Source organism: Danio aesculapii, chromosome 4, assembly GCF_903798145.1.
Source record: "Danio aesculapii chromosome 4, fDanAes4.1, whole genome shotgun sequence".
Taxonomy (NCBI): Eukaryota; Metazoa; Chordata; class Actinopteri; order Cypriniformes; family Danionidae; genus Danio; species Danio aesculapii.
Window position 1 is genome coordinate 57,734,436 of NC_079438.1, and position 14,837 is coordinate 57,749,272.

Below are 14,837 nucleotides of genomic sequence, written 5' to 3' on the forward strand. Positions count from 1 at the left end.
TCAAAGGAGCAAAATGAAAGACGGATATTTCTGGTCACAGTTTGACACGAGTTGACACAAACCAGCGCTGATGCTGATCGCCTCTGTGCAGCCAGGAGCCGCGTCATAAACGTAATAAATAGGCTATTGATGATTCAGTGTACAACCAACAAACCAACATTTTTTTCCATTTGGACAATTTGTTATTTAGTTATATATATATATAGTATAATTGTTTACAATAGCCTACATAATCTACAAATCAAACAAATCCAATGTGTTCTTGATTTTTTTTCATAATGATAACTCCACACCAAACTGAAGCTTTCATTTAATAGCTTGTAAAACATGTATGCAAATTTATGCAATCTCTTATGTAATTGTTATATGCTATAGTAGCCTATACTTTACAAATAGTCAACATACGAGCCCTAAGGTTCCACTGGCAGCGCGCACACATGAACCACCAGTGAGATGGCGGAAATAAGTCATTATGACAATCTTTAAACTAATGACTTCTATTAAAATGTTAAAAGGGGTTTTGTGACATAATATTAACAATGAAGAATTAATTAAAATGGCATTTAATAGCCTGATATTTTTATTTGACAGAAGAAAAAAACGTGATTGGAATAAATAAGCCTGTTAATAAGCCGGTTCTTAAAAAGGATTCAGTCAGTGTTTTGGTTTTGTAGTGTAAATTTGTCATGTAAGTGAAAAAGATCTAGAGCTGGCCTGTTATTTATTCTTTTATTTCTATGCTGACGGAAACACTGCAGGTGCGTGAAAATGTTCTGTTATGCTGTTCGCATGTTAAAATAAATCAGTATTTTAAAATATTTAATGTGTCACAAAATAGACACGTCAATCTTTTTTTCATTAAATAATATTTTAATATTTTCCCAGTGATGGGTTGCGGCTGGAAGGGCATCCGCTGCGTAAAAATTTGCTGGATAAGTTGGCGGTTCATTCCGCTGTGGTGATCCCAGATTAATAAAGGGACTAAGCCGAGAAGAAAAAGAAGGAATATTTCTCGGTTAACGGTTAATATTCGGTTAACGAGCTGCGGCTGTCGGTTGGTGAAATAAACCGAAATGAGCATCCCAAAATGAAACGCATATATTTATAAAGTAGAGACAAGTGTGGTATAGCGTGAGCCGTGAGTCTCACCTTGTCCAGTCTGGCAGCGCCGGCCGCTCTCGAAGGAGAAGAGGTTTGAGTCGTAGCCGTATCGGCGCAGACAGAGATACGGCCACTTGACGGCTTCTCGTTTGCGCGTGTGCAGAATGAGCTCTTCCTCTGTTAACTCCATCACACCTGAGCCCAGCTCATTACCATCATCATCCACGTTTATCACCTACACACACACACACAGAGAGAGAGAGCACTGTCAGCATCTACACACCTCTATACTTTCTCAATGCATTTTTTTTAAACATAAAATGTTTAATAACCAATTTCTACACTGCTTTTCTTACTCAAAGTTTTTGTCTTGTTTCTAATCCAAATCTAATCCAAATATCTAAAAATCCTTAAATCAAGAAGTATTTTCTAGACAAGCAATACATTTGGTCTTGTTTTAGGGAATAACATGCTAAAATTAAGTGAGTTTCCCCTTAAAACAAGTCCAAGAATGACTGTCTCTACCATGTTTGTATGTATGTATGTGTGTGTGTGTGCTGACCTTGAATTTGTTGTGATGGTTGTCAGGGATGATCTCTTTATCGGGACAGCTACAGCAGCTCCCCATTGCGCCTTTAACATACCACTGGACCCCTGTGACATCAGACCGTTTATTTAGAGGCTTGTGTGTGTGTGTGTGTGTGTGTGTGTTTGTGTGTGTGTGTGTGTGCGTGTGTGTGTGTGTGCGTGTGTGTGTAAGTATGAATGAGAGAGACAGAATGTATGAGTGTGTGTGTGTGTGCGTGCATGCGTGTGCATGTGTAAGTATGAATGAGACAGAATATATGAGTGTGTTTGTATGAGTGTGTGTGAGAGACAGAGAGTGTGTATATGAGTGTGCATGAAAGTGTATATGAGTATGTGTGTAAGAGTGTGTGTATGAGTATGTTTTTGAGTGAGTTTGAGTTTATATTAGTATGTGTGTGTATGAGTGTGTGTGTTTGAGTATGTGTGTGTGGGTGTGATGTGTGTATGATGTTAAGGTCCAGCAGAGAGCGCTGTGGTGCTCACCTACACCCAGCCATCAATGACGCTGCGCTCTGGCAGGCACACACACCCCTCACAGCTCAACATCGCTGCGTGTGTGAGCCACAGACATCAGATTCCTGTGCAGCAAAAACACACGCACAAACACACATATTCATTCAAAATAAATCTTCATAAATAAATACATTACACATTTACCTACATACATTAACTGATTACACACACTTCACTACATACTATTATACTACACAATATTCAGTGTGTTACTTCTCATTTACACTTATATTTATTACCATAATGTAGCACAGTAGATTTAAAGCCAGCACTGTATTGGAGTGTGTGGAGTCCCACAGCCGCGCTAAACACCTTCATAATTCATGCACACATTTCCATGAGCATCTCCAGAAAAATGTCACCGCTTTAGTTTTGTTTTTAACACTCTCATCATCATTTTTTAAAGGGATGTTTTCGTGTGCTGTGTGTGTGTGTTTCAGATCATCAGTCTGTGGTTCAGGGGTCATGCAGAGGTCCCGCACTCAATATTGCATGATGCAAATCATCGGTCTTTACTGTATAATTAAACAAGCTTCAGGTTCACACGTGTTTTGAGAAGCTTTTACTTTGGACAACTCTAACATCGGATTGGCCACCCTGATATTTTATTAGCTCGTTTCTGATGCAGACTGACATCTCGTTTTTGCCAGTTTTCACAAATCGAGACCAGAGAATCTCAAGATTAATAATTAATAATTAATAATGAAACATTTTGAAGCAGGTTAAATAGTTTATCATCAGGTTTGTTTGCTGACAAGTCAACGAAGCTCCAATATCAGTGAATCCTATTAGAGCAGTGGTTCTCAAACTGTGGTACGTGTACGCCTAGTGCTACGCAGAGGAATCAATGAATAATTAAAGTAAAAAAATTAACACACTTTTAACCCTTTGACGCATATGATAACACCGATGTGATCAGTAAATAGATTTTAATAGGCTAAACCCTTTATTTTATGTTTGTTATGTGTTCTATCATTTGAAGCTAATCTCCTCCCCATATGTGTAACGGTTGTTGGGCGCGTATCCCATATTTTTATATCCCAGTGTTGACAGGTAGGGTTCAAAGACTTTTAAGCGTGCAGTAAGCAGATCTAATTTCTAATTTAAATATTATTAAATATATAAAATACAAGTTACACATATTACATATGTTTAAAATACAAGTTAATGTTTAGATTTCATAAATATACAAATAAGTCATATATACATGCAACATCTACTTAAAAAATTATCAAAAAGTGTTTCATATGGATATGATGACATATAGCCTATATTTATAAGGTCCAAGGAACATTTCCAGGTTTTGATGAACAGGCTACTACAGTGTTTCCCAACCCTGTTCCTGGAGGCACACCAACAGTTCATGTTTTGGATGTCTCCCTCATCTGACCCATTAACTTCAGGTTTTGGAGTCTCTTCTAATGTTCTGATGAGTTGTTTTTGGTGTGTTTGATTAGGGAGAGGATGAAAATGTGTACTGTTAGCGTGCCTTCAGGGACAGGGTTGGGAAACTCTGCATTAGAAGAGACTCCAAAACCTGAAGTTAATGGGTCAGATGAGGGAGACATCCAAAACATGAACTGTTGGTGTGCCTCCAGGAACAGGGTTGGGAAACACTGGGCTACTATATGTAAATACTATACATTTAAGTACAGTAATCTACTTTTTAAGAACAGTACCATATTTAATTAACTTTTAGAAGCGCATTTAATTTAAACTTTTTTTTTTTACATGTAAGCACAGTGCATTGTTAATGTTTAAACTATTTGTAATGTTTAAAGTGGCTGACAATAATAAATAATCTTAATAATAGGAATTAATCTGCCAGGTTTTTGAACTGTGCAGAGCTGTAGCTGCTTAATTAGGCCTTCTACGCTACTGTGTTTTAATACTGGTTAATATGGTGGTACTTGGAGAGACTATTTTTTTCTGAGGTGGTACTTGGTGAAAGAAGTCCGAGAACTACTGTATTAGAGGGCTTGATTTGCAGTGTAGTGCATTTATTTTCTCTTCATATTGTGCAAAAAGTTCTGAATTCACTCATTTTCCTTCAGATTAGTGTCTGATTTATCAGGGGTTTCCACAGCGGAATGAACCGCCAACTATTCTGGCACATGTTTTAAGTTTTCCACCCGCTTATTAAATTAAGAAACTGTTATTTACCTAATTCATACATTTTGTTGGTAAAATATTCTGCATAGGCCAAAGGCAAGCAGGTTGTCTCACAATACAATATGCAGTGTGCTAAATTACACATTAAGCAAATTGGCATTACAATAAGCATTTAGTAGTCTTAATTTGTAGTCTGAATACTTTATCATACGCACTTGTACACAGCACCTTATATCAATATACAATGCAATACCTTTTACATTCGCACTTGTACACAGCATCTTATAACCTGTATATTTATAACAATCTGTACATACAACTCAACATCCAGGTTTCTTCACTAACCGCATCTGTTTAATGTTCATCATTTTTTATTATTATTATTTTATTTTTTCAGATTTATTTTGTGTTGGTCACTTGTCACTTTATGTACACTGGAAGCTTCTGTAGCCAAAACAAATTCCTTGTGTGTGTGAAGCACACTTGGCAATAAAACTGATTCTGATTCTGATTTGTGTACTGTATATTGCACTGTGTATTTTCTCTTTGGCTCCTAGGCTTTCTTTTTAAATAGTTAGTGTTCAGTTGACACTAATTCTTTCTAATTCTTTTCTAAGTTTTTCACTGTATGAGTAGCCTACAGCAGTGTTTCCCAACCCTGTTCCTGGAGGCACACCAACAGTACATATTTTGGATGTCTCCATTATCTGACCCACTCATTTCAGGTTTTGAAGTCTCTTCCAATGTTCTGATGAGCTGATTCAGGTGTGTTTGATTAGGGAGATTTTGAAAATGTGTACTGCTGGTGTGCCTTCAGGAACAGGGTTGGGAAACACTGGCCTACAGTGTGTTTTGCGCCACTTTATTTTACTTAAAGGGACAGTTCACCCAAAACATTGTATTTGCTTACTTTAATATCAGGTAATAATGTTGTAATTAATGTAGTTTCTTGCACAGAAAATGATTGTTTCACTTCATAACACAAAAAAAATCATCCTGCCTTAATTTTTTTAGTTAAATCAAATGAATCATCTCAACTGAAATCAGACAAACTGACTAATATTGTTAAACTTTGTATAGCTAAAACAACTGTGCTGAAATCCGATCAACTTGTTAAATTAAGTTAAAGTAACATAAAAAACATTTGCTTTGAAGACTTTGTCATATAACTTTTTTACAGTGAATAAATTGACATATTGGGGTGGCGCAGCAAGAAGGTCGCTGGTTCGAGTCAGTTGGCATTTCTTTGTGGAGTTTGCATGTTCTCCCCGTGTTGACGTGGGTTTCCTCAGGGTGCTCCAGTTTCCCCCACAGTCCAAACACATGCGCTACAGGGGAATTGATGAACTAAATTGGACGTACTGTGAACTGAGGAGTGAACTGTCCCTTTAAGATGTGTTCATGCATTCAAAACTTTTAAGTCTAAAAGCAAATGTATCTTAAAATAATGCATAAAAATCACATCAACGCTTTATTTATTCAATTAGCACACTTGAAAAGAGTGCAAAACATGATCGATGATTTTTAAGAAGCTCAAATTACTATAAACAGGAACAAAAAAGGCAACAGATGCTGTTAAATGTGCGGCATGACCTGCAGCTCAGCTTATTATGGCCACTCATGAGGATAGAGCTGAATAATTGATGAGCTCCAGTAAAGCTCTGCTCTAGTTTACAGCGGATCGTCCTGCAGGAAACAAAGCGCTCGCTGCTTTACCGTCAGACATTAACACTCATTACACACCAGTGCTGCACAATATATCGTTTCAGCATCGATATTGCAATGTGCGCATGCGCAAAAGTCACATCACAAGATATGCAACGTTGAGTCTGGATTAAAAATAACCAGGAGCTACTGATAACTTAACCATAATAGAGTGAGTTTATCATGTGCATGTGTTTTTAAGGCCTGTGAATGTGCATTTTTAGAGAGATTAAAACATTTGGACACAAAAATTATGATGTTTTGATGTGTTTGTACAATTTATGGGGAAAAAAACAGGTTTTCTTACTTATGCTGAGTTCAGACTGCATGTTTTTAGCCCTGACTGACTCGCTGACAGGTTTTGAGAAATCGCAGACAAATGCCTGGACACACAGGCAAATCAGTGCTCGTGCACGTGAGTAACAATCACACAGTGTGAACTATCAGACACGATCTGAGAGAATCGCAGATGAATCGTTGACACCCGTCAGATATTTGGCATGCTAATGACCTCGGGCTGTCGGCGATTCAAAATCATGCCATGTGAAATGGGTTCTGATGGAAAGTAACATCGATGATTACCTACAGCCAATGAGAGCAGCATCCACTAGTGTGGGTATCTGCAGGTCAGCGGGATGTTGGGGGAAATGTTAAAAGTCTATTTGGACACAAGAAATGGAGGAGAAACTAGTGGAGCACCTGTGTCTGTTTGACATGTCATCTGAGCAGAACCACAACCAGGTCGAAAAAGAAAAAAGTTGAGGAGAGATTGTTAATTCCCTTCATTTTCTACCCCACTAAAGGCTTCTTTCTCATTATGTAGGCTAGTTAATATAGGCTACTATATGACGTCGTGTTTTCATGTCACCTCTCGCATGTGTTTGGTTCTGAGATATAGTTTGCGGACCGAGACAATGATGTCGGAGATTCTCCTATTGTAAAGTCATGCAGTGTGAAACCCCCTTTCGTCGATCCATCTTGCAGTGTAAACCAAGTGGCAACCTCCCGCTCTCCCTCGGGAAGCCAATACGGAAGTAATTAAAACTGCAATTCATCAAAATCCCGCTAGTCCTGGCTCCATAATAGAGCAAATTTCAATTGAGCCCACTGCTAGAATGGCCAACTTTACAGCAGAAAAAAAGGTGTTTACAGCCTGGTACAAAGATTTTGGTTCATATAGCCATTATTACCCTCCATGACAACTGTGAGGGGGGTGAATTTTTTTATAACTCATCCATTTCCTTTATATTAGGTTATATTAAGTTTGCATAATTAAGGGCGTGGCCACTTGAGTGACAGCTAGGTCTCGCTGGTCGCCGTCACTTCACCTCAGCTGAATCCGGCAGATTAGCCAATGATCTCGGCATATTCATCGTATTTTTGTGTTGTTTTATGTGGCTTTACACAGTCAGCTGCCTTTTGGACTTATTTCTTACAATTATCAGATGATATGGGATGCTGTGTGCACTTAATGTGCTCACAAACCATTCATGTGACCTCTGTTTCCCATGTGAGTAAAGTTATATACTTGTATACCATCTCTATAAATGTATTTGTTTTATTTAAGATCATTTATCATTAATATTTTTCTTTAGACCCGTAAAGCACTCCAGAATGTGACAGATTGATTAGCTGTAGGCTCTAGAACAGTCATCTGAAGCGTTATCATACAGTGTCATGCCTGGATTTCATCAATAGTCTTGCATTTACTAACACAGACTATATCGTGTTATATCGTCAGACTATATCGACTATAAGTGTTTGGACGTAATTCACGTTTTCCTCCTGTAGAAAAACGTCATAAGAGCAATGTTTAGTGGCTCAATGTATGACTACAGTGTTTTTAAAAGTCTAAACACTTTATTGATATAGTGTACAGCCAAGCACATGTGGTCAGAACACAAACGAGTCGCAGGAAATAAAGTATCAAGCGTTTCTCCTAAAGTAAAGTCTGTCTGCCAGGTCTAAGCAAAGTGCCAGCAGGTGTCTGTAGCTCCACTCACTCTCCGCCTCTTTGCCCTTGTTTGGTATCCCGCCGTGGGTGCGATGATGCGTGAACAAAATGGCGACGGTTGGCCGCGCCTACTTGTAGCTTCTTTTGCAGTGTTCAGAAACCTATGGGTGACGTCACGGATACTCCGTCCATATATTTTACAGTCTATGGTGTAAACACAGCAGCGACGGAACGCTAGCCCAGACAGTCATGCCATGTGAAAACATCTGTGACGCCACTACTTTGGAAATCATGCAGTCTGAACTCAGCATAAGACTTTTCGAATGGTTTCTAGTCCAAATATCTACATTTTAAAGCAAAAATAAGATTGTGTTGATTCCCCATTGGCTTATAATGTTGCTTAAACTCTTCATTTTGACTTATTACTTATTATTAGGTGAAAACAAAACAATATTTACCTAAAACATTTAAAATATTTGCACTAGAAACGAGACAAAGCAGAATTGGAAAAGTTTTTTTGCATTATGACTATTGAATTTTTGCACCTGAATACTGTTAGACTCACTAGAAAACCATCAGATAGAGCTATTCAAACCATCTTTTAAACTGTATTCATATTTAATGCAAAAAAAAAAGGGTGCAGCCCTATTACACACGCTCAGATTAATGTACTACACCACACACGCCAAACACACACACAGAAGTCACTGTGGACAAACTGCATGCGTCACACCCCTCCTGTGAGCACACTGAACTGTAGCTTCACTTGTCTTGTATATTTAATGAGTGAAGTATGTAGGGCGCAGCGTTGTGGAGGCGGTTTTGAGCCTGAATGAGTCCCACCTGCCCAGGTATGTGAGGTCATGTGACCACAGCAATCATACAACTCACATTCCAGCAGTTTAACAGCCGTCAACCAGAACAACTAAAGCAAACACACAACAATACAATGTAAACATGTTAAACAATATGTGTGTGTTTTCAGAAAGTAAATATTTCCATCTTAAAAATCTTACAATCTTACACTTATAATACATTTTATAATATATAATCTACAATATAAAGAATCACATATGTGTACAGTATGAAAATATATGTTATTATTGTTTTTAAGTGATGCAACAGAGCATGGGAGCATTTTTAGTCAAGTTAAGACTAAAATAAAAATGATACAATAATTTTTAACATCACTGTTCTCCAATAACTTGCCTAATTATCCTAACTTATCCTAACACACAACAATACAATATACACATATATAACAATGTGTGAAAATCTCATCATCTCAACAATCTTAAAACTGTACTAATAATAAATCCTATAATACAATATATAATCAAAGGTGGCTCAGTGGTTAGCACTGTCGCCTCACAGCAAGAAGGTTGCTGGTTCGAGTCCTGGCTGGACCACTTGGCATTTCTGGAGTTTGCATGTTCTCCTCGTGTTGGCGTGGGTTTCCTCAGGGTGCTCCGGTTTCCCCCACAGTTCAAACACATGCGCTATAGGGGAATTGGGTAAACTTAATTGGCCATAGTGTATGAGTGCATGTGTGTATGGGTGTTTCCCAGTGCTGGGTTGCAGCTGGAAGGGCATCGGCTGCGTAAAACATATGCTGGAATAGTTGGTGTTTCTTTCTACTGCGGTGACCCCTGATAAATAAGGAACTAAGTCGAAGGAAAATGAATGATAATATATAATCTACAATAGAAAAATGTATTTAATATACATGTATTCATTTATTATATATAATAATAAACAGAATTAAAAAGTATGTCTTATTCTTATTATTATTATTATTTTATTATTATTATTATTATTATATCTTATTATTATTATTATTTTATTATCTCTTATCATTATATTTTATATTTTCAAGTGATGTTTCACTGAGCAAGGCAATTTTACTATTATTTTTAAGTTTGAATAAAATGTTTAATAATTGATAATGATCACTGTTACTTTCCTAATTATCCTAATTCAGGGGTGGGCAAACTCGGTCCTGGAGGGCCAGTGTCCTGCATAGTTTAGCTTCAACTCTAATCAAACACACCTGAACATGCTAATCACTGTCTCCAAGATCACTAATTATCTATAAGCAGGTGTGTTTGATCAGAGCTGCAGCTAAACTGTGCAGGACACTGGCCCTCCAGGACCGAGTTAGCCCACCCCTGTCCTAATTCATAGGTCTCAAACTCAATTAGGGTTTCTGCAGGTTTCACCAAGTTAAGTTTTAAGACATTTATGAATACAACCATTATGAATGAAATTTTAGACTCATGAAGGATTATTTCAAATGGCCCAGATGAAAAAGATTCGTGTTTGCCCTATCAAAAAAACTACAATATTATAATTTAATCCATTTAATAATACAATAATACATGCATTTAAAAAATTACAATATTTTAGATACTTCTTAGCCAAATATTTAAAATATTGTGTAAAAACAAGCACGCTCTACTTGTATCCATACACTTTTTTTACAACATATATTTACTTTAAAATAAAAAAAATGAACAAATGTTTTAAAAGATTTAAAAACTATAATAAGCTAAATATATGCACGACAATCTGCCCAGGTCAGTTTCCTCAGCAGTAAATACATGGAGCACTTTTAAACAAATGATAATGTAAGGAAAATAATAAAACCATTATGATGAAGTTAAAAAATAGTACCTTTTTAAATGAAAAGTTTAAAGTTTTATTGAGATGGATTGTTGGTGATTGTTTGGGTTTTGGCCAGATTAGGTAGCAAAACATGAACAAAGAAAAGTTAAGACCTGTTCAAAAAAAATTAAGACCTACAACACAATATTTGTGTAAATTTAAGACTTTTTAAGGCCTAAAATTTTGATTTTGGGATGTTTTTGAGACCCAGCAGAAACCCTGTCAATTCCTGGAGGGTTGCAGCTCTGCACAGCTTTGCTCCAACCTTAATCAAACACAGCTGATCCAACTAATCAAGGTGTTCAAGAATACTAGAGACTATTAAGCAGGTGTGAGTTGAAGGTGATTGGAGCTAAACTATGCAGAGCTGTGGCAGAGTAATTAGTTAACCTAACCAACCTGAATAAGCCTTTAAAATACACTTGAAGCTGAACTTATAAAATAACTAGTAATATATTATGTTATTTAAGAAATTAGCTATTAAAACTAAACAAAGTTATTAAAACTCTGTTAATATATTATGTTATTTAAGAATTTAGCTATTATAACTGAACATTAAAACTAAACATTAAACATAAACATTAAAACTCTGTTAAACAGCATGGAACAGAAAAATACATTCAATTTCAATGTAAATATGACATTTAAATGGACCACTAATGCTATAAATCAAGCAAAACAACTATCAGAAATGCTCACAACCCTAAATCTAGCTCGCTTGTGTTCAGTTCAAAGATTTTCACAGCATTTGTAGATCAGGCATGTTTGCACAACTGCAGACGAGATTTCACAGTGTGTTAATTATGATTTCACTGGCGATCATCATGACACCCACTGCATATTTCACCACAAACTCGCCCACGACCATCTCTCTCTCCATATGCATGCAGAGCGAGAGTGTGTGTGTGTGTATGGGACGGATTAGCAGCGATCAGTCAGCAGCTCGTGGAGATTCACTCATTCCTGCTGCATGTTTGGGCAATTATCACCCCACATAACCAGCCAGGCCATGATTATCCTGCAATACCCTGCTAAACCATATTACAGCAGCTCTCAAAGGTCACGCCACATTACCTGCAGCACTTTAAGACTGATCTGAGCTGTCTGCATGTGTTTAGTGTGAGGATCATGCAAATGTAGACTTATTCATTTATATAGCTTTCACTGCATTCAATGATTAAAACTGCAAGCACAATGAAGTTAAAACATGGTCTTGTATGATGTGGTACTACAGCAAAAACATGATCACAGAGTGTTTGAATGTATTATCAAGATTGTTATTGACATAATGGTGAAATACAGGACAAATCAAATCATGTTAAAAATCATTTTGATTCAGTAAGACTGCTCAAGCCATTATTTAATAATTGTAATTAGATCATAGTCTTTTATTTTAAAATTAAATGTTACAATAGTAATATTTAATATTGCAATACTTTTATTTAGTTGTAATATTAATTTAGTTTACAATTCTTCTTTGTAAACTAGCTTAGTCCATTTATTTATCTGGGGTAGCCAACTGCCAACTTATCTGGCATATATTTTACTCAGTGGATGCCCTTCCAGCCACAACCCAACACTGCGAAACACCCATACACTCTCATTCACAACGGACAATTTAGCTTATTCAGTTCCCCTATAGCACATGTGTTTGGACTGTAGGGGGGAAACCGGAGCACCCGGAGGAAACCCACGCCAACACGGGGAGAACATGCAAACTTTTCAATTACAATTCAAATCAAACTCCACACAGAAATGCCCACTGACCCAGCTAGGGCTTGAACCGGCGACCTTCCTGCTGTGAGGCGATTGTGCTAGCCACTGCTCCACCGTGACTCCATGCAGTTTACAATTTTAATCATAATTATATTTTTTATTAATTAATATTTTAGTATTAGCAATAAAATATAATCATAACAATAACCAAAACTAATAATACTAACTATTATTATTACTTTTGTAGTCACTTTGACATATAATAAATAAGAAATTAGCCCTACAAACAAATCAAGTTAACTTGGAATTTCCATTTTCTATATTTTTAATCTCATTATAATAATTAGATCATAATCTTTTTATTTTAAAATGAAATGTTATTAGAGTAATATTTATTTTTGCAATGCTTATATTTAGTTGTAATTAGGCATGGGCCGGTATAAGTTTCTGACGTTATGATAACCTTGGATAAAAATATGACGGTTTCACTGTATCGCGGTATTGTGATTACTGTAAGTTGTTTTTAAATGTCTGAGTACAATACAAAGAAAAATTCTCCTTTGAGCACAATATATTTTATTTTGTGAAAGATTTAAAATATTTTGGAGCAGTAAACATGTCCGGCTAAATAATTCTAATGAATTATTGACTTCTGTTGTCTTTATTCGTTTCAAAAACAGATTTCTTTACCATTTAAAATGGCATCTTTGGAGGTTTTTGTCTGCTGGAGATACTGTTGTCTTAAAAAAAATGTAACGTTGCACATACCTGAGGACAGTATTACAGAAAATTTTAAAACCTTGACTTTTCCAAACAGCGGTTTACCTTGGAAACAGTTACGACCCATGTCTAGTTGTAATATTAATAATAACATTAATAAATATTACTGTTGAATATTTTAGTAGTAGTAATAAAATATAATCATAATAACAACTGAAAAATTTATAATTATTATTATTATTACTGTTGCTGACATTTTTACATATAATTTAATAATAATTAGTTTAATTTGTTTCCAAATCAGCAGTCCTAAATATTTAAACCACTGATTTTTTTTTTGTCAACAAGAGCATGCATGTTTTCGGCAAGGGTCTTTCATGAGGCTTACAGACACACACTGAGACCTCCGGAGAAAAGATGGACGACAAGTCAAACACTTTCACTGCAAACACAACCGCTGCGGGTAAGATTGCACTCCTCTGACTTTATCACACACACACACACACACATATACTGGTGGGCTGTGTGTGTTGCGAAGCGTGCGCTGACTGAAGCCACTGTGTCTCTCCCCCGCACAATGTTCACATTCCACGGGGCACAGGGTGTGGATACAGAGGTAGACAAAAATGCCTTTCTATCTCTCTCTTTCTCTCTCTCTCTCTCTCACACACTCTCTCCTTCTCTCAAACTTGAAAATGTAAACATAATTACTCTGTTTAAATCTTTAGTGGAGTTGCGAGTGGAGATTGAATAAACATTACAAACATGATAATAATAATATTCAGTGTTTTGAATGGAAATGGGGTACAGGAGGGGCTTTGGTGACTGTGTGCGACTCAGAAATCTGTGTTTATTTGGTAAATGTTGGCTTAACAGGCTCTAATACAGTTGCAGTCCGCCTCTATATTTTTTTCTCCAATTTCTGTTTGATGAAAAGAAGACTTTTCTGAACCATAGTGTTAATAATAGTGTTAATAACTCATTTCTAATAACTCATTTCTTTTATCTTCGCCATGAAGACAGTACTGTCACGATCACCAGCGATCCAGTTCTGGCAGATCGCTGGTGAACTACATTAACAGACTACAAATCCCATCATGTTATTCACACCCACACCAGTCACCGATCACCATCTTCATCATTTTAAGTGTATGTGTCTATCCTGCAAGACAGGGGCGTAACATGAAGGGGCGTAACTTGTAAGTTGGAGATGTAACTTGCAGTTATTGGTATCCCACTGAACCATGCGAGATGTCACAAGGAGATGTTGTTGGCAAGATGGCGGAAATACTTAACAGAGAAAATTTTCACCAACTGTTTTCATCCAAATTTATCCACAACCTATTCATTTGACATGTTATTAAATTAATTCATTTAGCAACTCCACCATGCAACTCCACTCGCTGACTTCTTTATCTGTTTTGTCATGACTACTCGGAGTCGCCCCCTGTGGTTGCAAATAACAGTACAATGAAGAGTGTGTCAAGTATGAAAGCCTCCGCAACTTGCGGCAGTACATTAAAAACTGTAATGGTTGGGTTAACAATGATGGTGGTGTTTAGGGTTGGGGAAGGCATAGACGTTAATAACTGAAGGTTGGGTTTAGGGTTGGGGAAGGTGTAGATGTCAATAACGATGATGGTTGGGTTTAGACTAGTGGTAGCTATAGATGTTAATAACTGATGGTTGGGTTTAGGGTTGGGGAAGGTGTAGATGTCAATAACGATGATGGTTGGGTTTAGACTAGTGGTAGCTATAGACGTTA

At 36.7% G+C, this 14,837-nt stretch overlaps 1 protein-coding gene across 1 annotated transcript in view; it reads right to left on the reverse strand.

The window, feature by feature from the left end:
* The window catches only part of frs2a (fibroblast growth factor receptor substrate 2a), a 41,877-nt gene that overhangs the window by 10,501 nt on the left and 16,539 nt on the right, over positions 1-14,837 (reverse strand). Inside the window, exons 2-4 of the mRNA XM_056456232.1 lie at positions 2,173-2,267; positions 1,664-1,755; positions 1,150-1,336 (exon numbers count right to left, since the gene is read on the reverse strand). Of these exons, the coding sequence (XP_056312207.1) occupies positions 1,150-1,336; positions 1,664-1,729 (253 nt within the window). The 5' untranslated portion in view covers positions 1,730-1,755; positions 2,173-2,267. The remainder of the gene's footprint in view (positions 1-1,149; positions 1,337-1,663; positions 1,756-2,172; positions 2,268-14,837) is intronic.